Source organism: Platichthys flesus, chromosome 21 (assembly GCF_949316205.1).
Source record: "Platichthys flesus chromosome 21, fPlaFle2.1, whole genome shotgun sequence".
Classification (NCBI taxonomy): domain Eukaryota; kingdom Metazoa; phylum Chordata; class Actinopteri; order Pleuronectiformes; family Pleuronectidae; genus Platichthys; species Platichthys flesus.
The window spans coordinates 19,398,348-19,426,063 of NC_084965.1; the positions used below are offsets into that span (position 1 = coordinate 19,398,348).

General features: G+C 38.8%; 1 protein-coding gene across 4 annotated transcripts in view; it reads right to left on the bottom strand.

The window, feature by feature from the left end:
- Positions 1-9,635: 9,635 nt before the first annotated feature.
- The window catches only part of plppr5b (phospholipid phosphatase related 5b), a 152,151-nt gene continuing 134,070 nt past the window's right edge, over positions 9,636-27,716 (bottom strand). For all 4 annotated transcript variants that reach the window (XM_062379629.1, XM_062379625.1, XM_062379626.1 and 1 more), the window contains 2 exons: positions 19,720-19,854; positions 9,636-12,077 (listed from right to left, as the gene is read on the bottom strand). In XM_062379629.1, coding sequence (XP_062235613.1) covers positions 12,048-12,077; positions 19,720-19,854 — 165 coding nt within the window. In that variant the 3' untranslated portion in view covers positions 9,636-12,047. The remainder of the gene's footprint in view (positions 12,078-19,719; positions 19,855-27,716) is intronic.

The window sequence follows — 27,716 nt, forward strand, 5'->3', positions numbered from 1 at the left end:
CACAGGAAAATTTGTTAAAATTAAGGTTATGCCCCATTATGCCTAATGTCGCTAATTTGCCTCACACCAAAATGTATTATCTATTTATTACATATTGTATATGCTTTAGTGAAATTAACAATCTCTACTCAATTTTGCATCTGTATGACAGGCAAAAACTCAAATAATAATTTATTTATATAATTGGAAATCAATTCAGGCAGTAAGGGGCAAAAGCCATGTTAGATTAAGTTCTTACTGAATGTCCCAAAGGCAGTAACTTATTAACCAGGTGCAGCCGATCAGTGGCCAGCATGCATAGTGCTTTATTTTAAGGTCCATTTACCTTCTTCAGATTTAATTGGTAAAGTCTAGGAGGCTGTGTCAAAAGTATAACTATTTACAGAAGTGCATAGGTTGAGATCACCCTATAGTCACAGCCTCATTCTCATTGCACTGACTATGTTGCTAATGTTTGTGTTTCCATTTATATTCACGTGTGTTGGTCCATGTCCAGCCCAGCTGGACTGGGTGTAATTATATAGCCCTGGCACATGGCTATATAATGGTAATGTATCCAGAGACTTTCCATTATGTGACGTGGAAGGACAGCAGGAGAGAAAAGGCCTTTACTGACTTGGATTTATTGTCGCAGCACACAAAGTGAAATACAGATGTTTGTTTCTATTTGTTGCTTTGTGTTACGAATGTTTTAAATTTTTTAAGGAAATACAAATTTTTCTCATGAGGGCTTTGTTGAATGGATAAATCAATCAAATTTGATTTGTATAGCCCATTATCACAAATAACAATTTGTCTCATATTGATTGGTGTAACAGAGCACATCAACAAAATAACAATATTTACTACATTCATGAGAAATGACAGTGTCTAGCATTAAGGTATAAGGTATTTATACAATACATAAGAAAATTCTGACAGTGATGAAGGCAGCATCTATAGATGTATAGCCTATAATGGTAGTTCTGTGTATGTGAGTAGACATATTTTAAAAGAAACGATAAGATAAATGTGGAGTGATCCATATACAGGGGAAAGTCAGTTATTTCACTAGCTGACAGGTCAGAATTAGATAAGAGACACAAATATTTCAAAAAAGGGCGATAGAATAAAGGAAAATTAAATAAAAAACACTAGGTATGTACATTAGAAGAAGGGAATATCTAAGCTATCTAGCTGGAAGTATAATCTACAATCATGCTAAAAGAAAGAAAAATGATTGAAACTGAGATCAGTCTACCAGCAGGGAGGGAACATGCTTTCCCTGTTTCACTAACACACCTAAAGCCTGAAACATGCTTCTGCGTTTTCAAGGGCCCGTAAGCGCAAGAGCCCTTCCGGGTCCCTTACGTGCTTCTGTATCCCTCCTTACGTGCTGACGGGTGTCGACCCCCTTTTCTAAAATTTACGGCAAAGTTCCGCAAGCTCACTCAGCCCGCAAGGCTGTGATTGGTCTGCTCTACATCCCTTCTGGAGCTTCATTTCGGTTTCATGCCCCATAATACCGGCAGAAATCACGGAAGATTTAGAAGAACGAATATGGACCAAATAGAAGAGCACTTGGCAGAAGATATCCGATAGTATGATCACTTGTATAACCTGTCACTGACTGGCGGATTTGTCCGCCAGAAAAAGGCTACGAGGAGCCGCAGTGGCTATGTAAATAAACAATCGACAAAGAAGAAAGAAGGCGTCTCTAAGGTCGTCTTCGACAAAAAGCATTACTCCGCCTAGTGTTCTCGCGCGGAATTGCTTTGTAAGACGCGCAACGGTTGGGGAAGCATGAATGAAAACGAGTCTTGCGCCACAGCGGCGTGAAAACACGCAGACGCAGTCGCAGAAGCATGTTTCAGGCTTAAGGCAGTGAGTTTGACCATGTCCACAGTTGGAGACAACAGGCTGAGTGCAATCATCCATCTGGGAGGGGGCAGCTGGACTTTGTATATAGACCTAGTTAAGATGGAGAGCTCAGGCTCACAAGGTTATCCAACACATATGTGGTGAGACAGCTCTCTGCCCTGAGTGCAGGAGAGGAGGGGGAGAGCAGGACAGAAAACCCAGACAGACCACCTCCTACAGATGGGAACAGTAATATGAACAGTCAGTTCAAGCTAACTGATGTGATATCCCTAAACAGAGTCCTCCATTGTATAGTTTGAATTTATTTGTTACTCATACAAGGATAATTTATATTGAATATGTGAGGTCATCCTGAAATGTCATCATCATTGTCAACTTTTTTTGCACAGCCCATATTCACAAATCACAATTTGTCTCATCGGGCTTGACGATGTGCAACTTCTCCTGCCACAAGAAGGGATCCCTCTCCAAGGACAGAGAGAAGTATAATAAATTATTATTGTACCAGAGCACATCAACAAAATAACTATATTTATAAAATTCATAAGAATAGAAATTGTCTAGCTTAAAAAGAGAGCTGTATCGATGATCAAAAGTAAAAAGTCTGACTCAGATGAAGTGAGCAGCAAAAGAGGTATAGCCAAGGGTGGCAGAATGTGTTAGTAGTATCTAGGCAATCTAGTTTTAATCTTAATCCATTATCAGCTGCCAACGCGATCCACGATTCACGTTGTGGCCGCAGCTGCGATCCTGAATCTGCAAAGACAGCTAAACCTCCCTCCCTTCAGGACAAAGGGACGTGAAAATATGATTGTTTTAAAAAAATTGGTCTTGTCTGGTTACCCCTGGGGTAAAGTGAGACAGACCAGAGAAATCAAGGGGGTAAAGTGATCCACTTACTTTTTCGACTTTAGAACTACCATTATTACCACTATAACAACACATGTTCAATCAGGAGAGAATTGATTTTTAATTTAACAAAGTTTATTTTATAATGCACAGAGAATGCGAATATTTATAGTCTTTTGGCATTTTAGACCCCTGTGTGATGTCATCAGGATTAGGAAGGGGGTGGAGCAGAGCGCCGTACAGGAAAACCCCCCCGGGGTCTAAACACTGGTGGTGGTTCATCAGTCATTGTTTGTCTGGATGGCCAATAAATGAGAATTGTCCTGTTGGACTTCCTAAGTGTGACATCCTCTGTCCTTAACCCTCACAAGAGTAAGGAAAAACTACAAAAACCCTTCTTGAAGAGAAAAACGTAGAAACCTCAGGAAGAGCCACATGAAAGGGATCCCTCTTCCAGGATGGACAGGAGTGCAATGGATGCCACGAGTAACAAGTATGTTGTCAGGCAGTCAGCTGCCACCATAGCCCGTGATCTATTGTCATCGGGATCCGGAAGAGGTGATGAATGTTCATCTCAGGACTGGAGGAGATTGGGGTGGAGGAGGGGTTGTGCGAGTCGCTGCATTGACACTGCTGAGGAAGAAAAAAGAGGGGATTTTTAAAGTTCGACAGCTGCTGTGTGACTGGCTGAAAAAAAACGCGCGGGCCTGATTGGATGTTTGGGAACGCCCACGATCAGCTGACAGCAAGCAGGTAAGCCCTCCTGTGGCGTTCCCAATATTTAGGACTGCCCGCCGTCAGCTGATCTGCATGCGGGTTTAAGTCTTCCTTATTGAACTTACGCTGAGCTCCATTTGTAATAGTTAAAATCCTGACAGCTAGATTGACAACCACACATTCCTAAACTAATATCGGACTAGTAACAGAATCATGGGGATTGGTCAATTAAGCACATTCATGATTATTATGATTCATGTGATCTCTTGCACACCCTAGCTTACCTGCACATTGTTTCTCTGTCCAATTGGCAGGGACAGGGATATTGTTTTTCTCTGCATATTCAAATGCCAGTTCACAGCACTTAACTGGAGCAAGGCCATGGAACTGGTCAGCTAGTTGTTTCAAGTGTTTGGCAAGCTCCTCCTCCATCTCATCTGTGAATATTCTCTTTGCCTCAGCTACTGCACCCCAGGCTACTGATTTTACTTCCCCTTTCTCTTTTTTCTTCATGAATCTTTTGAGGGTTGTCTTATCAATATTTCTTCCCTTCCAGCTTTTCTTAAGGACTTCTTTCCTTGCATTACCTCAGCGGCTGCACTCTCCATCTCTGCGAGGGGTGTTTGGCCCCAGGTTGTCTTCCTGGTATAGTTCCTTGGCATGATGGATTTTCTACAATGTGTATGACATTAAAAATAAAACATATGTAATGTAATATTACACTAAAATATGTTTAAGACTAAATTCAAGCTAATCTTCAGCTAGCATCAATCACATGGTTTAATAGGTTGGAAGTTTATCAACATGTATGATATAAGTGCTTCTACCTGAATCAATTTGTTTTGAGATAATAGTTGACTTAGTTCAAAGCAAGAAAATTAACTTTTGAATTGACAAAGCAATTGCATTTACATTTTTGTTCAATGTTTTTATATTGTTTCCCAAACCAGAGATGGCTTCATGAATACAGTTGGTTTGATACAGATCTGATTGTAATCTTATCAAAAACACTTTTCAAAAGCAGGTTTAAACTGGGTCTGGAGCATAGAGGCATATCGCCTGGAAATATCTGGGCTCATTTGCTTTTACATTCTCTAGATGAAACAAAGGCCAGACTGATTTACACATTACTGTGTACAAATACATTAGCAGAGCTTCCAATATGACTGACTGTACAGGGTCTAGTGCAGGGCTCTTCAATTAGTTTGGAGCTGGGGCCGGTTCTTGAAACTGAGGCAAAGTCAGGGGCTGGAGGATATGAGTGATCACGGTAACAAGAAATTACAACAACATACTGAAGGAGTCAATCTATTTTATTTTGTAAAAGCTTTACAACATATGCCCAAGAGGACGCATAGGCCCAAGGATTCAAAAATCAAACCAGGTGAGCAATAACCAAGCCTTATTAACAGACAATTGGAGAAATGCAATTAACTAACAAAAACATGAACTTCATTGTACATAGCTGTACCAACACAACTTCACTGGTCATTATCCTCAATACTTAAGATTAAACTGATTTGAGTGACAGGCAGAATCAAATGTATCTCCACCAACAACGTGCATTGCATGGAACTGAATAGAATTGCAACAACTTAAAAGTGCATGGTAGTCTATCAAGGAAATGTGTTTCAAAATTAATCACTCAGTTCAGGTGAACTGTATCAGTTGTTTAGAATTTACCTTAGAACAACTTCCAAGTGCACGAACAAATACAAAATAAAACTGCATAGTAGGCCTCTGAATCGAATTACCACATGACAATGCATGACAATTAATGAGGTGAATAACATCATAATTAAATCATACTGTTTCAAAAATGAAACTTAATTGCTTGCTTGACTAACATGCCTATTAACTTGCATTTAATTTGCCCACATCTGCCATAAAAAAAATTCAACCTATGTCACTAGAAGGGCTCCGTATGTGGCAGATAAATACGACAAAATATAATGATATACGACTAGCATAAAAACTGGGGTATTTTCTAAGTATAAAAATAATAAATGTGAAACTGAGGTGTATTCTTAAGCAACTTTATTAGCAGTGTCCTCGTAACATTGCACCAACAACACAACAGTGAGTAACAATGATTTAATCACAAATAAAAAACAACTATAAAGTGCATGAAAAATATAACTAACCACAACGCTGAATCAGTGGAAACCCTGAGCCTGTTTCTCTGCAACAAGGCGGTCCCATCTAGGGCTAATAGTGACAATAACACCCGAAGTGTGTTGCTGATGTCCAGTCTACAGTGGCGGTTTTGTGCACGGGCGAACCGGGCAGCACTTTTTCTTGACACGTGGGGGGCGGCACGAGCACTTAAAAAAAAAAAATCATCTGGCCCGCGAAGCAGTTTTCTATTATCTATCATATCACTGTATGGGGAATTGGCAAATTGGCGCCCCTGCTTGATGCTGCGTGAGAAGGGGGACTCCCAATTGGAATGGACAAGGGGGTGACAGGGGATCCACTGTATAAAGCAGTGGTTCTCAAACTGTGTGGCGCGCCCCACGCGGCATAAACTTATATTCATCTGCATTGTTTGTCAGTACATTCCTGAAAAGAGAGCCTGCTAGGCCTCTATCAACCCTGTGCTAGGAGCAATTTAATGTGTCCATCCCCAGCTGAGGCGATGTACATCCCCAACTGCATCCCCCTCCGTATAGCTTCAGAGGCTTTACAGAGCTTAGGTCCATAGTCTCTGCCAACAAGCAGAATCTAGCATCATCCTCAGCCAGTCATTCCCTCTGTGTAGTCACCTGATAACAGTGTGCATGCAGATGAGGATGATGATGATGATGATGATCAAGAGGTGGCCCGGTGGCACTCCACTCCAAGTATCAGTTCTGCAAACATGGCTCTAAGCAGCAGGAAAAAGACTGTCACCACTTGATCACAATACTGTAGAACAGTAAGCTGCCTTTTTCACATTCTTTCACACATTTCTACCAGTGTTGGCAACATATACCTGCTTATGGTCCTCAGGTGGGCCAGGAACATGCTCCACCTTCTTTTTGAGAGAGATTCAAGAACCTCACAGTTCCCTCACATGATAACTGGTGGTTATAAAAGGGTGGAGATGAAAACTGGTTCTCAGAGAGCAAGTAGACGTGGAGTCCCACTGAGATCTACAGGTTGTCATGGACATTTTTGTGAGATGCTGGAAGTAGAATTTGCAAATCAGAAGTTTCTTGATGACAAAATTGTGTAATGTCAACCAATCTGAAGACTATCCTTTATAAATATCCTCACATTGTCGTTACAGTATATAAAGATAGGCGACATGACACCACCAAAATGTGAAGCGCGATAGCTAAGACTGAGTCACGATCGTTTGAGTGCATATTTCGGCAGGACACTGGAGCTCCACCAAACAATCAACTCTGCACAGACCCTGGCCCTCAATACCAGCAAAATAAGATCATCATTCCTGTAAATATTTTGGCTACAATATTGTACTCTCGGTGAGACGCACAATCCATCTTTGCATTCTATCCTAATATAGATGGGCGGTGGTCTAGTGGCAGAAACTTGGACTATGGGCAGAGAAGGTCTCTGGTTCGTCTCTGGTTCAACTCCACGGAGAGACAACAAAAGACGAACCTGGATTGATCTGTCCAAAAATCCAAGAGTCTCCCTACCCTGTCTAGTGCCCCTGAGCAAGGCACCTTACTCCCCCAACATCTGCTCCCTGAGCGCCGTACATGGTCACTCACTGCTCTGTGTGTCCTGCACACAGATGGGTTAAATTCAGAGGTTGAATTTGCCTGCCATTGCATGGGTGTGTTGTGCATGTCTGTGCATGTGTTTGGTATGAATAAACATATCTTAATCTTAATCTTAATCTTATATTTAAAGAAGCTATGCTACAAGGCTGTAGACAGTAAAATATGGGTAAGTACACTTTTACAGTGAAGGAAATTAATTATTTTTTTTGATTTGTGTGCTCTCATCTGATAGTGGAAACAGAAGCTGCATGCATATCTATAAATTCAACTCTTTATTATGTTATTCAGTCCTTTTGTTTTAAGATAGAATTGGGTCGAATAGATCACAGCTCGGAACGTATTTCTTCGCTATTTTGATTATGTTTAATGATCATTTAGTTCTCTGTTCCATTATAACTAAAGCTTTGCTTCAATTTGATTATCACTGCAACAAACTGGAGCTCTGCTCATGTTTGTGAGTTGAATCAATTAAAAGAAGTTTGAATTACTCTTAATTAACTTGATTTGGTATTGCATTTGGTGGTTGAAATGTTATCATAAATTGCTCCTTCAAAAACATAATTAAAAGGGGTCTTATCATTGACAGAGTCTATACATTTTTTTTTCTAAACTAAAGGCAAAATCTAGTATTTTCTTTCTGGTATACAAATGTTGCTTCAAATGCTTTTTAGGGGAAAATTTCATTTAACTGTTGCTCAAGAAACTTGAACATAATGTAGCATTTAACATCTTCAGAGCTGTATGGTGCTTGGCAGGCACGTGCACAGACATTTTGGGGGGTAGGTGCTAAAAAAAAACATCGCCAAAATTATTTATAAAAATTAAAAATAATAATAATTTTTTTCAGTCTCCCTGACTTTACATTACAGATTGATAGGTTTGGTCAGTGATCTGCCAAGATCCTATAATCCTGTTGACCCTGCTAGTAGTTTTGAGCGGGAGCTCTTTAAAAAGTCCCAGAGGACACAGGTTATGTCATCCGGAGTCTTTTAGCCATTACGGCCTACCTCACTTCACTTCCGCTGACTCATTAGTAAAGGTCACTTACAAATGAGTCTTCGTCTCAGCTCTTGTCATTGACTCCTGAAGACATTTATGAGATTAGGGACCCTACACTCATGCAATATACCCATGAAGGTGTTTTCTTCATTTTCTTGTCTGGTGACACCTCTTTCAGAGGCTGTGAACACTGCTGACATTTCGCTAACCTTCCATGGAGTTGTGTGACTAATAGTTAAATGATAGACCATACTAACCAGTCAGTGACTGATATATCCGTTATGCTGATGTCTTTCTATTTGACATTGAAGCTGCCAGTATCTCTTTTTATTATGTCAGCCCTTAATTCTGAGTTTGTTCAGGGTTCAAGGCATCCAGTTCATTTTCCTGCCACATACTGTTGATGGCCCTGTCCTTCCAACCACAAAAACTGTTGTCAATGAGCACAACACCACCCGTATTGAACTGCTGAACACATGTAAGATATTTGTAATGATCCAAGGCTTGGAATTAATTTAGGCATAAGGATAATTTGGGTATTCCCACAAATGTATGGCTCAAGCATTGCTTCAAAACAGTTAATTAAACCACAATCCTTATGATCTTCTTCATCATCTTCTCAGCACAGCAGAAGTCCTTTCTAAAATGTATTATTTTTTTCCTGTGGTTTACAAATTTGTACACCTTTTCAAAACAATCAATACAGATGTAATACAAATATGCAAAACTGATGGTTTAACTGTGCTAAACAAAAGGGAGATAAACTGACACAGATCACATATGCTGATCTCCGTCTTAGCCACAACATTAACAGAATCCCTTCCTCTTTAAAGTGAAAGCCCATTTGTTTAGATGCTGTATTGCTTTATATTGAGCTGAGTTACAGAAATCTTATATTAAAAAGTTATGAAATTGGGTCTGATGATAGTGTCAGTTGCTTAACAGACCTGAAATAATTGACATGCAATGTACGAATAATTAACATTGATTCAGTAAATCATTCAATCTTATATATGAACCAGACATTAATAAAGCAAAAACAGTTAATTTTATGAATACGGATTATAAAATATTCATTGCATATAAACTGTGTAAAAAGCTCTGCACACAAACAATAAAACAGTGACGGTAGAATGTACGGTTTGTATGAGGACTCATAAATGACAAGGAAGAATTGTAAGGTAGCTCCAGAGCACTACCACGGGCCAAGGAAACTGTTAGTTTAGAACAAGCTCTGCACTAGTCTGTTTAAAGTCAAGAAAACACTGAAACAAGATTAACATGGGATACTGCTACCTCATTCCCATTTCAAACTATTTCGTACCCCATAAACATCACTTAGTTATACCAAAATAATAATTTTGACATGGACCCCAGCATTTCCCAACTAAGGTATTCCTGTCGCTGAACTTAACTTTGTCCATAGAGCTGTGACATTCGCTGGTTTATTTCATAGAATGACAAATGCTCAAGTCATTTCAATGTTTTTTATTAAAAAGGCTGTAAACTCTGTATTTTACAGTGTAAAAGGTCACAGTTTGAACTCAAGTTGAAAAGAACATTTGTTTTTTAAAGAAATATGCATTATATAAAAAGAACAGGGATAGAATGAGAGAAACAACATCCATACAAAATGATCCACTAGAAGCAAAAAATATGTATAAATATATATATAAATCACATGACAAATCACATGACAGAGTAAGGGAACAAAGGTAAAGACCACCATTTAAGAAACATATGTGACTTATGTCTCAGAGCAAAGTCATTTCAGGAAAAATGTGAAATGTTTGTTAGACTAAGGAACAAAAAAAGAACATAACAAACATGAATGTCACTACTCACAAAACACAGAATCAAAATGTCATTGTAACTTTGAACAGCAACATGAAATCTCATTTCAGTAAAATAACATGAAGTAATAACAGCTTAAAGATATTGTGATCACTCACACAGTGCACAGTCATACGAAAAAATAGACAGCATTAATGTAGAATATGACACTGATAAACACACACCTGTGTGTATCGGGTGAGTGTGTATGTTTGTGTTGTGTGTTTGTTAGTGTATAGAGATAGTTATACTATATATATTTATAATTTGAACATATATATTTTTACAGTTCTCTTCTCCTTTAATTAAGCCAGGATGGCTGTTGCAATGCACATTTGAGCTGACAATCCTGAATATTCAGTCTGATGTTTGTTTTAAAGCAGCAGAGACATTGGTGGCATTTCATTAGCAATGAGAGGATTTACAGCATGATTTAAAGTGCTGCTTTTTGCATGTTCCTGCCCGAAGTCTTTATTCATAAGTGCTTTAGTGATTATTACAAAAATAGAGATTTGAAGGGGTACCAGAATTAGACCTTGACTTTGTTCCTCTCCTCTCTGCCGATGGGAAAGCAAGTCTGACAAGTTATTGCTACACGGAAAAATGATTAGGCTCACTGCATATACACAATCTGTGTACCATTTAAAGCAACATTAATATTAGTTACTACTTAATATCAAATTGAATATGTTAATATTAATAGACAATAAATAAACCAGTTAAAGCTGCATTTATTCACTTTTGGCCACTAGGGGCAGAAAGATTCATCAAAACAATCTAAAAGAAAGACATGATGGTTTTCAAAAACAGAGAGAAGGTTTTCAAAAACAAGAGGAAAGCTAAATATTGATGTGACTAAAAATATGTTTGAAAAAAAAAAAGTTTTCTAACACAACACGTATAACAGAAATATGGCTAAATTTTCAATTGTACAAACATTTATACATTAAAAGAAAAATATAATGTCCATTATTGATAGTTACAATAACTAATGTGTAAATCCAACTAGATGATTTTGTCATGTTAAAAGTTATACCAAGCTACATGAGAACAAAATTTTGCAACACAAACATTTGCAGCTTTGCCAATGATCAGAGGCCTTCATGACCCAACTTGCCGTAGGATGAAAGTGGAGACAGTATGTAAGCTCAGTTTGAAGGCAGCTCAGCATGTCTTTATTTTGTGGTTTCAGGAAGCAGGTCATGAATTAATACTATTTCTGACAAAATAGGGAGAAATCAATTGTAGATTTTCAAAGGAAGTTAAAGTTGAAAGAGAAACAGAGAAAAAGAAAGCGAGGGCTACGTTGTGATTGTCTGGTTTATCTAAGAAACCCTTGAGAGTTTTGTTTGAATGCAGTTAGTGTTTTCATTGGTTGGACTTGCCTGCATAAAGTATACAATGTAAGCACACTCCAAAACCCTTATAGAAATGTTCAGGAAAAAAAATGATAGATGAATACAAACATAGAGAGTGATTTAGCATTGTTAGCTGCTTAATTTTATTGTTGTGCATTTGACAATAAAAATCTTGAATCTTGAATCTTGATTTCCAAATTTGCTTCTTTGTTCTGAGCTCTCACAGAGATGAACTTAACTAAACATAATCAAAGGTTTTTCTCTCTGTCTGTTTACTAACAAGATAGTTTTCCTTATAGCATCTTTTTGTAAAAATGTTATTTAACACAAATAAGCAAACTTAGGGAACATATTTGACCTAGGCAGAGATGAGATAGTGACTTTAGCTCCTCACTTGTTCTTCTAGTGTCCCACAATGTGCAACAAGCTCCAGGCTTTGCCTCACTGCAAGCTGGATTCTGTCAAGGATTCAGAGTAAGTGCATAGATGAAGAACACGAAGCGACGTGTCCTGCTGAGTTACTGACTTAAATACGAGAAGCTGCAAATGACAACAGGGACCTGGAAAGACAACATAGAACAACATGCCGCAGACCAGACACAAACAGAGAATGGGTTTAGCGTTGCACTCCATTTAATTGGATTGGACGGTGCAGAGAGTGGATGTCCAATGGGTCTGCCATACGGCGGACTCCACGTCATGTGACCTCAGCAAAGGCGATGTGATTCTGTAGGGGGGGGATGCAGGAAAGCAAAACCAGAACAACAGAAAAAAGAAAGTTAGTAAGCACGCAATTATTTTTGGTCTATGAAAGCACTTCTAATTGGCTGCCATGTAGAAAGAGGCCTTTGTGACTCTGGGTCATCCTAGCTTTGAAGCTAAAGACATGTGTAACTCCAAAAACACACCATCAAAGGACTCCAATCATTCTGCTATTCCAGAACATATATCAAAGCATTTACATAGAAAAAGACTCATGCCTGATAAGTAATCACCACAACATTTAAAAAAAAGCAAGTGAGAATCGTACGCAGGGGGATGCTTGTTCATGGAGAGAAGAAGCTTTGATTCTCTAATCCCAACCTCAGATTGTGTTTGGTTGTGGAGCAAGAGAAGAGAAGAGGAGGAGAGGGTGTAGTAGAGCAGAGGATGTCCTGTTTAGAAAAAGCACTGCCGTTCATTCGAATGCTAAAACAATATCACAAATGCACCAGTCCATTCTTGTTTATCATGCTAATGATTCCCCCTCCATTCCAATTACAGTGAATGGGAAAGTGTTCTAAGACTCCCAATTGTCTGTGGATGTATAAAACTGTTCAAGCAGCAGTCACAAAACCAGTGTGTAGGTGAGATCAATTAGTTTGAAGATTATTTTGTTTGAAGATTATTTTGGTCCAACCCATGAGCACTGTGTATGGATGTAGCAAAATCTACTAAGTACACAGGTTTGACTGTGACATCTCACAGCATGTGGTCGGAACATAAAACCATATGCGTTCACTTTACGAAAGAAGGAAAATAGATAGAATAAAAGCGCAGGATTCATTATTTGCTGCTCCGAGTTTCCTTCATGCCACGACATTTTGTTCACTGTGGTTTGTTTAGCTTCCAGGCGTGTTTAGGCTGAGCTATTTTAAGAGCGGGCAATTTTCCACCAAGCCTGTCGTAACTGAGGTAAGAGTGTGAGGTTTTCTGCTCCTTGTCACAAAACAGAGCAGGCTCTTTCAGCATCAGATTGAAGTTGCGTATTTTTTGAATCTCACTGATAAATATGTATCGTGCGAGAGGATGAGAAATGACAACACAGCAATAGAAACAGAAAGAGAAACACACCACTCTAGTAAAAGGAAACTTGTATAACTGATTTCACTCAGATACAAAAGAAAAAGCAGAAAGAGGCACTTCAACCAAACAAGCCAAATACTCTGGACACTGCTCGGCGGAATCTATCTCATCCTTTTTTTAGCTTCACTGGCCAGTGCGCCTGTGGAAAAGATGACCAAACCAAAAGAGGGGAACTCAGTAGACCAACGTCGGACCAATCGACATATAAATGATGAAGGGAAATTTCCCCTTATTACAGTTTTGCTCTCATTTTTGTAGTTGAGGTCATCATTGTTTGAAAACACTGTATTTGCTGACATCTTGGAACATGATGACGTCATTAAAAATAGGTCAGGCAGAGCATGATCAGACATGTTGAAAATAAACCCTTCAAGCCCCAGTATCTAAGCCACCTCATTTGGAGGTCACTATTAAATGGAAATATCACAAGTTATCACAAAATTTTAACCCAAAGTATATATATATAAAAAAGGCTAATAAAATAAAAATAAACTGTTTAGAAACTAAAAAATCCTCATTTTCATCTGTACTGGATTTTTCAATGTCTTTTACATGTCTGAAACCACTTTTTATCCTCAAATATTGCTCTCCTTGTATTAATACGTTCGCAGAAACTCTAAAGCAGACATGGGCAAAGTACGGCCCGCGAAATTGTTCGAATATAAAAAAAAAAAAGCATTTTGTAGTTTTACTTCATTTTGGAAGAAATTGTACTTTCTTGCTTCTTGTGGTTCTGGGTTTGTACCCTCGAGTTGAATGCACTTATTCTAAGTCGCTTTGGATAAAAGCATCAGCTAAATTAAATTTGACCAGGAGTGTGGTGTATAGGGCTCGAAAGGGCACATGATCTCCCTTCACTTTTTCGCTTAGCCCTGTGAGCCCTTCTGTAAATGAGCGGATCAAGGAAACGAAAAGTGGAGAATGACTGATGGCCAGGGGTGTATAAAGTACTTGAAAGCCATACTTGAGTAAAAGTACAGATATCTTACTTGAAAGTGACTTCGGTAAAAGTAAAAGTTACCCGTCAGAAAATGACTTGAGTAAAAGTCTTAAGTTAACTCATATTAAATGTACTTAAGTATTAAAAGTATCTGGTGTTGAAATTTACTTGAGTAAAAGTACAAGTACCAAAAGTACAAGTACCAAAATTAAAAATCTAAAGTGCTTTTTATAGTCTATACAGGCACAAAAATACCAAAAATGTTCTCCTCAAGATTTATTTCAACTGACTGAAAAATTCTAACAATATGCATATAATCTATAATTTTACAAATTTTGAACCCTAGATACTGAGGTTCAAATAGTAATGGATCAGTGCATCTGAACTTCTAGAGAAAACAAAGAATCAAAACAACAGAATAAACAAGTGCCTCTTGTGTCTGCCTTAGACCATTAATAAACCACAGTATAACCACTAAAACATTCTGTAAATATCACTAAACCTGGACCTTTCATCAGTAGCAGGAGTGATACACAATGCACTTTCTGATAACTCAGCAAAGGGAAACAAGTTCTAGGCACACAAAATAAGATAGTTTCTCTTTTGTTAACAGCTGCACCAGTACAGAGAAGAAAAACTCACTGGACACCTTTTGCTGCCAAATTTCAGACGGAATAATAAAGACTGAGCTGAACCGAGCTCCTGCTGGAGCACCTGGATCATTATAAAGGGAATAAATGGATGGGGAATGTGCTGGTGTTTGTACACATCGCTATTCCTCATTGGATGGTTTAGTGAGGTCCTCGGATCGGCCCCGCCAGAGTCGGTCACGGCCCTGGCAGAGCGCCGACAAGACGATCTAACTGGAATCTAGAGGAAGTCAAACTCGTAACAGGGTTTCTGATGGTGAACCTGCAGAGGGATCATGACCGGTACAGCCTGCTTGACCCCGGTCGACCAAGGCAGCCCGACCCCCCCCCCCCCCCCCCCCCTCCCTCACGCCGCCGGACCCGCACATCTCCCGAGGCAGCGGGCACGCGAGTGAGCGAGAGAGAGAGAGGTGCGCCGTGCATACAGGCTCGCGTTGCGCCAACCTCCGCTGCTCAAGTAACGAGACAGTTTTGAGAATGTAGGAAGTAGAAAGTTCACATATCTGTTCAAATGTAGCGAGTAAAAGTAAAAAGTCGTCAGGAAAATAAATACTCAAGTAAAGTACAGATATGTGAAAAATCTACTTACGTACAGGAAAGAAGTATTTGTACTTCGTTACCTCCCACCACTGCTGATGGCTGATGTTGTACTTACATACAGCCTTCAATTGGGCAAAGCGAAAAAGTGAAGGGAGATCATGTGCCCTTTCCAGCACTATACACCACGCTCCCGGTCAAATTTAATTTAGCGGACGCTTTCATCCAAAGCGTCTTACAATAAGTGCATTCAACCCAGAGGGTACAAACCCAGAACCACAAGAAGCAAGAAAGTACAATTTCTTAAAAAATAAAGCAAAACTACAAAGTGCTATAAGTAAGTGCCATTCAAGTGCTACTAAATTGTTAGATAAAAAAAATGGGTTAGGGTTAGGGTTATTACATTTTTTTTAATAATATTTGGAAAAGTTCGGCCCGCGGGCCGTACTTTGCCCATGTCTGGGCTAAACAAATACAACTTGATTGAGTGATTGAATAGCTTATCTGAAATCCATTTAACTAAATGTATTCACTCACTGTGCATACTCTGTTCACTAGTTACTACTGATGTCTATTTTTGACTAATATTAGATTATCTGATCTCATCTTATGTTGGTCTATGTTAAAAATAATATTTTTTCCCATTTTTCTCTGAACCTGAAAGTCATCCTGGGATATTAACTTCATCCCTGACCTATCCCCATTGGATACAAATAACCATATTGTTCTATTCTCTTTTTTGTTTAGCTTGGCACAAATTTAGTCTTTTGTGTGAAATTTACAGGTTTCCTCTCCTCGTCGTTACCAGGAGCGGAAACCCCAGTATAGCCTCATCAGATGTTCTGTTTTATTGTCAGCTACAGTAAGGTAGTCCTCATTTGAGTCCTTGTATTCCAAATTAGCAATTAACAGCACCTATTTTGAAATGTTCCCATGCATGTAAACCTAACTATTACCCTGATGTTGAAGATAAATTCTGAAACTCTGAGATTTCTAGGTGGATTTAAGGTTGTTTATTTGTGATGGACATCAGAGATGATAAAATTCTTGCGGTGTGTAAGTCACATTGAATTATAGTACAAGGTGTTTCCTGTCTGTTAATAATGAGTGAATCATGACTCAGAAAGATGGGCCTCTCCTCAACTACCCAGCACTTCAAACTGGCATACTCTTTATAACTGGACCCTGTGCACTTCACTTGTTTTTATGTTGATGTTTTGTTTTAATGTTGTTTTTATCTTTAATGTTTTTATCTTTTATCCTGTACTATTGTATTGTAAGGTGACCTTGGGTGACTTGAAAGGCGCCGCCAAATAAAAAATATTATTATTATTATTACTCCAACTTTTGTCTTTGGCTTTGTTCTGTTAAATGCTTTTCACATATCCTGTAGTTTCCTGATGGTTAAAATGCTGACTGGAACATTTAGTTAAATAACCGAGGAGTAAAGTGAGTATTCATTTCTACATTGACCCTGTTAAGTTTGAAAGACTGTGTGAGCAAACCAACAAAGATAGAAACAGAAAGTGGGTCTTTAAACTGCCATTTGTCTTCAACGTGTCTGATCATCTGTTTCTGTGGCCAGATAAAGCAATGAAAACAACTCAGTGATTACTAGCAAAAGCGCCGTGCTGTAATAAACCAGGCTGTAATAAACCAGGCAGTTTTTGAATGATATCACCTCAGAGGACCTAACACATCAAATGGTAGAATTGCTGAAGTCTGTGTTTATTAATTCATGTCTGCTGTCATTTTTTTAAATTTTAAACAGTCTTTGCAGAATGAAGATTTGGTTTTCAGTCCGCTCCTGGATGGAATGAGCACTCGTGTATTTTCTCTTAGAATAAAGGGTTTTTACTTGTAATATCTTTGCCATGTGGTATTGAATCTTCCCTGTTTTTGTTCCCACTTGGTTGTAACAGTTTAAGACGACATCACCATACGTCCCTCTAAATGACAGCATGTGTGTGAGAAGGATGTCTTCGGGGAAAAGAACAGATACAGTGAAGTCCACTGTACACTGTGGAATGGATCTGAGAAGAGCCGAGTTGCTTGGATTTCATACATCAGTCTTGGCAGAGGAAGGGCAGTGTGCACGCCTGATAAACGCTCTGCTAACTCATGGCAGTATTCCCAGTATCTGGCACATGAAAAACACAGGACAGAGGCGAAACCAGACCTACAGCACAAGCAGCCACTTGATCCACTCAGAACATCACAGCACAGTTGTGTCCAGAGATATTTGGCAGAACTCAGGTGTTACACAAACTCATAGTCTGTTGCCTTTTGTTTCTGAGACGCTGGATCCAATCCAGACCTCGCAGCCAGCGCAAGAATGCTGAGAGACGCTCCTTGATGTAGGAAGACTCCTCATCTTCATCATCTGTCTCCTGCAGCAGCACGTGTGTGTAATCAAACAATTGGTCACACCCAAAATTCATATTTTGGCACTGCTACCTGTACATCCAGTTATGACTAGTGGCTGTTTTTTTTTTGTCAGACAGTGTTTCTGAATCTCAAATGAGGGAAAAACAGAATGACAATTTTGATTGTCTTAGCTATAACTTGAAATATTGGCAACTATGCTAACATATAACCAAATGATGGAAAGGATGATTTTTTATTTTGTTACATTATATATGTTGGTATAATTCTTTTTAATTGTTAAGGTGATTAAGTTATGCTATGTACCTTTAAGAATGCATTTGTTGTAAATTAAATTAATTAGACATAATTTGGAAAGACAAGTCTTGACACCAGCCCTGTCTCTATGACCAGTCGATGCAAACACACAAACACTGAATGTAATATCTGAGTTTTTCCTTATTAATACCTTTCCCAAAAGATTCTAATATTGCGCTTTCACTTTATCATTAGGAAGTACTGAATGTAAATTATTTAGCATTGCTGCAACCTGGGGAAAAAGTGAACAGGTCTGATTTTTTTATCAGCTGCATCAATCTCATAAATACTTGTCCTTTTAACACCTAATTGCAAACACCCCCCCAGGGGCGCCATCCATGTGTGCTGTTTTACCGATCAGCGTCAAACATTGTTATTTACAGAACTGCGTCGTACAGCTAGGTACTAATGCAACATATCGCAAGAAAACTACTTCTTCTGATTCCACTGATGTAAACCATTTAAAGATCCGATCACCACAGCCGGTACAATCAACGTCTCAGTTAGACCGGAAGTAGAAAAAAATACGATCAGAAAGTTGACGCGACTCACCTAAGAATCATCATTTGAATCCACAGATCGATAACATTCCAACAAAATCGGTGTTGGAACATTGCCAAAGGTCCAGGCGATCCAATCCAGTAACATAATCAGTCCAAAACATACAATTACATCAAAGAATAGCCATTGTCAGCTGTTGCATTATGTCAGCGCAGCCACCTCCTCCGTGTAAACTGTGACTCTCCCTCGTAACTCTGTGTCCATGTAAACAAAGATCTCAAAATGGTGGCTAGCCATATCCTATTGTTTCAAGTGAGCAGTCAATCTAAACTTGACCCAATCGGAGCTGGCATGGGCTGGCATGGGTTGTCCACAGCCTGCATTAGCCAACGAGTCACCTTGTTGTTGGAAAGAGCCTGCCCCTCTTCTGACGTGTAAAGGATGAGCCAATTGCAACCGATTGTTCTGAGGACTGGCGTATCGTTTAGCGAATGATATTTCCCAAATTATAATATGCTGTTTGACAGGGGCAAAAACAAGGAGACTCCGAGCAAATCACTGCGCAACAGTGTCCAGCTGGTGCCAGAGCTTCGTGAGTCAGTGTTTCGTCCCCGTCGTAACTGCTACATGTTGCTTAAATATATAAAAGATGTTTATTTGTATTAATTTTAAACCATATGACCGGTTTTGTCTTCTTTATATAAAAGTATGATTTTGAGTGTAAAATTAGCCTTTTTAGCCTGGTTGGTTACCATGGTTACAAAGGGTCCGTTGGAGTCTCCAAATGGCCTTTGTGAAAAACTCCTAGACATGCATTGTTATCAAACTTTAACCTGGGCTAGTCAAGGCTTCATGCTAGGGTCCCATTGTGTTTTCCAGCTCGAGTCATCTGTAGGTATCTGTTTATTAAAAAATATTCAGGCGGAAATAAAAACCTTCTACTTCATTGTGTGCCAAATACTATTACTCAATGCCAGTAGCACTTAGAGTGATTCTGACTGTTGGGGGGGAGAGTTAAGAATGTTACCTTTCAAAAGAGACCAAGATCATGCATGTACTCCAAATGGTTCAAGAACAGCTTTAGTCTGTTAGTCTAACCATAATGCACAGTATGAGAGTACCTCACACAGATTGAATTTATTCCAACATGGAGAACTGATCAACTTTGAAACATCCACAAACCTGACACAAGGTGTGTATTGGGTTGTACCGACCTGCGAGGCGATGTACTTCTCCAAAGGACTCTCCATCCGGCCCATGCTCAGCATGGCTTTGTTGGGCCGCTGCTCCATGGGGGACTCCTCGCTCAGCAGTAGCTTGCCTTTGAAGTTATGGACCACACACACCACCTGCAACACACACAAAGCAAATATGATACACAGGCACACACTTACACTTGGGAGAGACATGACGCCGACATAACAGATAAGGAAGATGTGAGTGTAACTGAATTTAAAGCACTGACAGAGAAGAGTGGTTCAGTTGGTTTAACAGAGTAACCTTAGTATGTAGGTCACATATTTGTGTATTGGATTTTTCCTGAGGGTACTGCTGTAGCGTTGATGGATGGGGGTGTTGCATCAGCTCCTATAATAGGGACCAGAACTTGCCTTTGAGGTTCAAAATGAAATAAGCATTTCAAGTTGGATGAGCACAGATGAGATACATAGAAACTGTGAGGGCTGGTACAATCGAGTCCTCTGCATTCGGACAGAGCATGGTGTCCTGGGAAGGGATATAGAAATCGCCTAAAGTGAATCACAGCAGCTCAAGGGAGGCAGTTCTACTTGTATTCTTTTTATTTTATCTTTAATTTACTTAATTTCCGGGGGCAGGGTGGTTGTTACTGACGGGCTGAAATGAATTGTGAGTTAAATGTGTGTGTTGGACTGCCTTTGATATATGTTTTTGTCTACCTCCTATTGCTATTTATTGTATTTATTAGGTAATCTATTATGTGAGACTGGAAACTGTGATCGAAATTGCCCATGTTGGGATAAATAAAGTTTTCTAATCTAATCTAATCTTCTAATCTAATCTAATCTAATCTAATTTTTAATTATCATTTGAATAAAAAAAATATGCAACAAGCAGGACGTGAACACAGATTTTAACTCTCTGCCCCATATGACAAGAGGAATCTAGGAAGTGGGACAGGGCAGAACCAATAGGGAAGAGTTCGGGGGGCTGTGAGGTGGTCTTATGCCCTGTGCCCCATGTTGTTAGGTGTAAGGTCAGTATGACTAAAACTACTTAATACCTTCAGAAGTGCGGTTGTAGCACTGTGGACCAGCAACAGTTTTTAAGCTTATTTAAAAAGCACATTTGTTTTATGGAACAGCTCCGCACAAGCACATCAAAAAATATTTCTGCTACATTCAAATCAACAAGAAATCGAACGATAAGTTTGTTTTGGCTGAACACCAATACAGAGACAGGGGGAGAAGATGTTAATGAAACAGATGCTCCTGTGTGGGCTCCAACAGCTGTAACAGCACATCTGTTGAAAACAAATAAAACAAGTTTCCTGTTTTAATTAGTGGCAGATTGGTGTAGATCGTATGTACTAAACTGTTTAACAGGAAGTGGCACTGTCACGCCACAGCAAGAATTTAGGATCCTGACTGCGGCCGAGACCTTTCTCTCTATAATTGCCTGGTTGTTTCTCTTTCAAAATGTTGGCCCTGGAGTAGATGGGTGACCTGCCTCTTGCCCGATGTCAGATGGATTGGCTCCTACTCAATGTTACCCTCTAAAGATAAGCAATTTAGATAATGGATGGATGTTTCCCTGTAACAGTCCTGTGTTGTTCGGAGCAGAAACCCTGGTGCCTTCTTTTGTCAACACTATTTAGAGTAAACAAGGAAATCAAATTATAACAAATATTGAAAGTATGACAAAGAAGTAGATTCTCAATCTCTTTGTATGCTTTCATTTCAGTTTCCTGTATTGAATCTTTAAGAGTTTATGGTGCTTCAAACAAATACATTGTTAGAGTGAGTCGTCTCAGTGTCTGCAGGTAAAGGTGTTTTTAACTATCATAAATTACTACAATTGTGGCTGGATGAAAAACATTGTCAGACTATGTTTTTGAAATTTTGAAGAGCCCACCCCTGCTCCAAAAAATAGGCAGCAACCTGTTATTAATGGAACAATGCAAAGGTGGAATATGAGTGTACTTTGCTGTTGTCATATGAGGCTGACTAGAAAAACTTCTGATGATGATTTGACATATCTGCATGATGCTGTATTGCAAGAGACAATTGTGCATACTTACATTTTATGTGCTGTTTATCTAATCCCATCAGTGCTACAGATGAATATGCAACATTACTTATACATCTAAGTGTAATGCAGCAAAATCCATATCTTAAACAGAGGTGTCATTCTTTTATTACTGTTACTAAGTTACTGTTGGGAGAAAAGTGCTCTCAGATTTCTGCCGAAAGACTTGATCCTGAGACCTGTGTCAAATGTTAGATACACCTGTGATAAGCTCCATGTTCATAAAGAGTCTGCACAGTTTTGAAGGCGTGAACTTAGTGTATATAATATTCTCAATAAATAAATCATACATTTTCCATAAAATAAATCCTTTAAAGGGGCGGTTATGGTGCGTAACGCTCTGGCTTTAGTTCTTGGGAATTTAATTATAATTGGGCCTCTAATACTAAAAATAAAATTGGTGATCACAGGATCATTAAACTGATTACACACCACAGTCAATAAATATATATGTACATATAATATTGCTCACACTGTATCAGCTGTTTCTGGAGTTTGTTCAAATATAAAAGCATTTTTGGTGTGAGCTTTTTTCCCTCAAAAGTTGAGGATAAGTGATGCTTGAACCACATTGCATTGGAAGACCCCAATTAGAAACAAATTCTTAGTAGTCTGTCTTCATTTTTATAGTTTTTGATCTTCTGCAGCCACCAGACTCTTGAATTTGCATTCAACATCTACAGATCCTGCTTCCTACCTTCTGTTTTTCCTAATGAGCGATATGCTCATCTTAGCTTTACTATTCAAAAGGTTAACCAGACAGATATTCCTACCCCTTGCTGCTAAGTGTCTTGGACCAGAAATAAACAGTTTATCCTCTAAGACATAAGCCTAAACCAGCAGGACACAGTCTCAGCAAAAAGAAGAGAGGGGCCAGTCTGGGATATCCTAGTCACAAAGGGTATAAGGTGTCCTCAGTAGCCACAGCCCCAAGCACCGTCCTCCACTGGAAATCCACACTAATATTAATATTACTACACAGTAATCTTTAAGAAAAGGTCCTCAACAATGTTGCCATATATCTTATTATAGTATATCTCTCTTAGCCTTTTAAACAGTTATCCAGGCTTGAATGACAACAACAGGGGCTTTGTGAAATGTCCATCACATCTAGATCCTTGAGAAACAGGTGCTCCTCATTGGCCAGATTCTTCACTCTGTAAAGCAGCACAGATCCAGCTCAGAGCTGCTGCTTATGATATAAAACGATGGAAAAAAACCTGCTGCCAAGGTCAATCAGTCCCTTACCCCCCTCTGACACAGGTTAAAACAGCACAGCAGCCTGAGTACAGTGATATCCTCTAAAGAAAATCTTAACCAGTATTTATTTTGCAATAGTAATCGTGAAGTTCTACAACAATGAACTGGTCCCAGAGCATGGACGCAGTCAGGTTGTTAATTGTTAAGGTCCTTCCCCTGTAGGATAACTGGAACTGGACCTACAGCCATCAATCATCTTAAACCATTACTTTGGAAGTCATTGTTCCACAGAAAGACACCTAAATATTTAGAACCCTTTTTTGGTCAACTGCTGCATTGCTAATAATAATAACAGAGGATGGTATATGACCATCACACTTTAGAGAAGACGCCTATTCATGTCGTGGTGATTTCCATTCAAGAATTTGAACATTACCCTGTTTGGTTATAAAAACAGTGATGTCATCTGCATACTATGTCTAGCTGAGTGTATTTATCTTCTAAAAACCTAAAAAATCCCTGCATGCAATGAAAGCAGAGGATTATACAGTATTTACTACTAATGGCAGTGTAGTGTTGTTCAGCAGAGCCAAACATTAATGGAAGTCTGTGGGAAGAGGCTGAGCGAGGGGTTGTCACAGACCCACTCTCTCTCCAGTTGCCCTCTAGTCACAAAGAAAGTACTGACCTTTCTCTGTTAAATGCAAGAGCAAGAGAGAGGATAATACAAAAAAAAAGGGGCGAGATTATCTTCTGTTGCTGCATTTGTTCAGCTGCTGTGAGGACACATGCTGTATTTGGGGCCCAATAATCATCACTGTGACTAATTCATGATGGTGTGAAGCACAGCTGTGAGGGAGAGACAAGCCTTGATGAAAGAACATAAGCTATAAAAAGTATTAAGAGCCACGAAACCAAGACAGGCAATTAGGTGTGAATGTAACAATCACACTGCAGTGCAGAGTACAGCTGAACCCTGACCCTGCTGGAGATTGTTCTCTGATACCACTGGATCTTTTCTTCATCTCTGGCTAGCATCTAACTTTATTGTCAGGCAAAGAATAATCCGACTTTTGTTTTGTTTTCAGAACATGAATGAAATATCATATATCTTTCTGTCATAATGATCTTTCATCATTATTTTTAACACTAAATAATAAGAATAATAGCCTGGTGGTGGTCAGCATGAAGAATAATGGCTAATAAAGGCCATGCAGATAAAAACCTGTATCTATACTATAACAGCCGACATTTAACACATGGAAGACATTTTCTCAAAATGATGCCTTGAACAATGCTGAGAAATGGTTAACTTTAACTTGCCCCAAATTTGTTTTGCTGTCTCTCCTTATGCTCATGTCTATGAATTACATTGTTACTCTTTATTACTTCATGATTATTCTGAAAACACAGAAATGATTTAAATCCTTATTTACCCAGGCTAACAGCATAACTGTCAGGGTAGCAATGTCTCGCAGAGTGTCTGGGCTGAAATGTTGATTTTCTCAGTAATATTGTCATATTGATTTGTCCGGAGCCTACTCTGTTATGGGTCATGAGATAAGGCATGCTGTGTTGTACATGGTCGGGTTTCTTGCTTGGCACCACTTCTAGACCAGCTTGGAAAATATATATTTATGTTGTATGTGAACATGTGTTTGCTGAACATGTGTCCATTGAACGAAGTAAGACCAGCCCAGGCTATATTTAGGCAAAGTAACAATCTTCATTTTCTTCTATAAGGAGTTTTAAGATAAAAAAGCAATGAATTGGCATTGAGTCTATTAAAAATTCAATTTAAAATGTTGATTGGGCATATAAGCCAGTATGGACACATACCTCTCTGTAAATAACATCATAACATCACATCACCAGAATATTTACCCGAGCCACAGGATAATGTGTCTTTTTTTAAACGGTTTAAAGTATCTTAAGCACATTTTTATATTGTGTGATTTGCAGAAACAAACACAATTCTTATGAAAATCTAATTTTCCCCTGACACCCAATAACAGCTTGGGGAGAGAAAAGAGCAATATAAAACTGAAGGAAACAATTATTGGGGGTGCCTGGGGTCCTATTCTGGAAAGACAACTTTATTTAACAGCAACCTGCAATAATCTATATGACTTAGAATTGGGCTAATATGAAAACCAAGAATGCATGAACAAATTATTATAACCAGGAAAGGGGAGATAATCAGGAAAGATGATTATTATTATTCATATCTGAAATTACATCCATAAACAAGTTGTTGAATAAAATGGTAAACTATGTGCTGCTAGGATAGAAATAAAGAAGTCACATGAATAAAATAGCCTCAGAGCACCTCACAATATGATTTGGATAATCAAACCTGGTTTAACTATGTTAGACCCGAGGGCTGCTTTTCTCTATTCTCACAAGGAATCCTCAAATGCAACAAAAGTGTTTGGATGAATGAAATGATGAATGAAAAGACAACTACAGCAATAACTGCTCTCGTTGTACAGTTACACAGGAATTAATCATCATAACTTAGATCATCATAACTTGATATGACTGAACTGACTTGTTAACTTTATTATCTCTCATTTATTAATGTGCTTAGTTCAGTCTGCTCATACAATAATGGGTTGGACGGAACCAACTCAAAAAGAAGTCTAAAACCGTGAGATTTACATAATTTGTAATATCAAAGAACAGTTATCATATTATATATTATTGTTTTGCAACCAGTAAGATTGGAGACATGATCCACAGTCATCCTGGTCATCATATGGAAAAATCATCACATGATCATTATTAAATTGCATTAATACAGATGAATAATAACTTATTATATAATAATGCCTGATTGGGTCATTTACAGTAGGGCTGCCACTAACGACTATTTTTGTCTATCGATTAATCTGTAGACTATTTTACCGATCAGTCGATTAATCTAAACCAGTGGTTCTCAAATGGGTGTACGCGTACCCCTGGGGGTACTTGAAGGTACTCCAGGGGGTACGTGAGATTTTGTTTAAATATATTTCAAATTAGCATCCATTCAAAATCCTTTAAAATTTGTTATTTAATAAATATTCAATAAAATATAAGTTTAAGTTCAAGAAATTAATTTTATATTCAGTAAGCTATTCTATTTCATTATCCTAAAAACCCAGAGTCGAGCAAATTTTTCACAATAAAATAACAGAAAGATACTTCAACAATTTTAACATAACATAGATTGGGTTATTTACACTTTGTGTTTTTTTCTGTGGGGAGAGATTAGCCAACAGTGGCATTAAGGCAGCACATCTTCAGCGGTATCTCCAGACAAAACATGAAAGTCATGTTGGTAAGCCACATGAGGTTTTTTAAGAAGAACTTTCTGAATTCAGGTCATCTCAAGAAAAGATGCGAAAAGCCTCCCCGAAGCAAATGGAAACAAGCTACCTGTCACTTATCAGGAAAAACTCCTGGAAGTGTCATCTGACCGTGGCCTCCAGATGAAGTTGGCCACATCCACACTAACAAATTTTTGTGTGTGTGTGAAGCAGGAGCACCCACACCTGGGACGGAAAGCTTTGGAGCAGCTACTACCCTTTGCATCCACACATTTATGTGAGCCTCCTTCTCTGCAATGACTGTGATCAAAACAAAGCAAAGAAACAGTGCATGGAGAAGAGCTTGATCACAGCAGTTGCTTCCCTACCACCAAGACTGACAAAGATCCTCAGTGAAGCACAAGTTCCTCACTAAAATGTAAATGAAGCACTCACTCAGCTCAATGCAGCAATGTAATCTTAAGTGATGACAGTTTGTAAATTTAAGATAGTTAGTATTCTTTTCGATCCATAAAGAAGATATAGGATGATACATATTTAAAATTTTTATTTTGAGTTAATCTTTTATTTAAAATTAAGTTAATTATTTATTTTTTGTGAAGAAGTGTTTTAGCCTGGATGCCAGATGAATTCAGCCCCGCCCACAACATTTGAGGTCGGGAAGTTCGGTCTGGAGTCGCTTGTTGGGGAGAAATTATGCCCGACCGGGCCAATCAGATTGTCAGGGCGGGCTTTATACGATGATGGACAGATGATCAACGGTAACCTAATCAACTACGTCATCAAAGAACGCTTGGGTTGACTTTGTTTTCCACAAACATGCCTGCCGCTGGAGCGCTGAGATGTGTAGATGCTGTCATTGAGTCTGTTTTAGGAGACATCGACAGCGCATCGTGATGATTTGTTTGTTTATTGTATTTTAACGTTTGTTTTTGGTTTTATGGATTAAAATATCGTGTACTTAATGTCATTCCAGTTTTATGGTGTATTTACAGCTACGATGAAGTGAACAATAAAGAGCCGTGTGCCATCATTAGAGAAACTCTGCGTCATGTTCGGGGGGGGCTGTTACATTAACTGTTTCTCTCAACTTTTACAACCCCAGCAAAAATCGTTTTTATTGATCTTCTTCTACTTCTTCCAGCGTGCGTGCAGTTGAGGTCTGTTGACAACAACTATGCGTCGATTTACATACGTCACATACTACGTTGCTCTGATTGGTTGTAGGTCTATCCAATTGAGCGAAGACGAATTTTATTTCCTGGTTCGGTTGAAACACGCCCCATAATCACAGCCCAATGGAGCGGTATCAGACTCACATTCTGACTAGAATTATGAGTATGACAACGTCAGGCTAGAAGTGTTTATCTATAATAAAGTTCATGAGTTCAGTTTCAGAACATCTTTATTATGAT